General features: G+C 48.6%; 1 protein-coding gene across 1 annotated transcript in view; it reads left to right on the top strand.

Moving 5' to 3' along the window:
• Window positions 1–563: 563 nt before the first annotated feature.
• LOC101764234 (iron-sulfur assembly protein IscA-like 2, mitochondrial) overlaps window positions 564–968 on the top strand; it is a 5,909-nt gene continuing 5,504 nt past the window's right edge. The window contains exon 1 of the mRNA XM_004973283.3: window positions 564–893. Within this exon, the coding sequence (XP_004973340.1) occupies window positions 720–893 (174 nt within the window). The 5' untranslated portion in view covers window positions 564–719. The remainder of the gene's footprint in view (window positions 894–968) is intronic.

The following is a 968-nucleotide window of genomic DNA, read 5'->3' as shown; positions in this document are numbered from 1 at the left end:
GTTACTGTAGCACGACATTTTCAAATCATGGACTAATTAGGCTTAATAGATTCGTCTCGCGAATTAGACTCCATCTGTCCAATTAGTTTTGTAATTAGACTATGTTTAATAACATCCGATGTGATAGCTGCTAAAGTTTAGCAGGATGTATTCAAACACCCCCTTAGTTTTACGAAGTACTCTAAAAGCGAAGGAATTAAGGGGGTGTTTGCATACACCTGCTAAAGTTTAGCACCTGTCACATCAGATGTTTGGATACTTAAAGAGTATTAAATATATACTAATTATAAAACTAATTGTACATATGGAGCCTAATTTGCGAGACAAATCTATTAAGCCTAATTAGTCAATGATTTGACAATGTGGTGTACAATAATCATTTGCTAATGATGGATTAATTAGGCTTAATAATTCATTTCGCGACTTAGCCCATAGTTCTACAATTATTTATAATTAACTCATGTTTAGTCCCTATACGTATATCTAATGTTTAGCCTAGAGTAATAATAATTCTCCTTTCACAAATCAAGAGGCACGAATCCAACGCCACTCGACACCGACGACGGGGCAGACCACCTCCAAATCGACGCGTCCCTCGTGGGAGGCAACACTGCTCATCCTCTCAGCCCGACCCGGCTCGCTCAAAGCCAAACCCGATTCCCCTTCCGCCTCCCACCGGCACCGCTTACCCCGCCGCCGCCGCCGCGTTGGCAGCGGCGATGGCGTCGTCGTCGACGCGCCCCCTTCTCCGCCGCCTAGCGGCGCTGGCCGGTGGCCGCGTCCGCGCCAACCACCGGCTGCTCTCCTCCTCTCCCTCGGCTGTCTCCGCGGAGCGGGCGTCGCAGTCGCCAGCGGAGCCGGAGGCCGTGCGCATGACGGAGGGTTGCGTCCGGGTACGTCTTTCTCCCCTACTACCTACTACCTACAAGTAGGTTGTTCCACCGCAGTTTTTCAACTCTGTGCGTTTG

The sequence above is a fragment of the Setaria italica genome, chromosome VI (assembly GCF_000263155.2).
Source record: "Setaria italica strain Yugu1 chromosome VI, Setaria_italica_v2.0, whole genome shotgun sequence".
In the NCBI taxonomy this organism is placed as follows: domain Eukaryota; kingdom Viridiplantae; phylum Streptophyta; class Magnoliopsida; order Poales; family Poaceae; genus Setaria; species Setaria italica.
The sequence above is the reverse complement of the archived record's forward strand: the minus strand, read 5'-3'. Positions and strand labels throughout refer to the sequence as shown.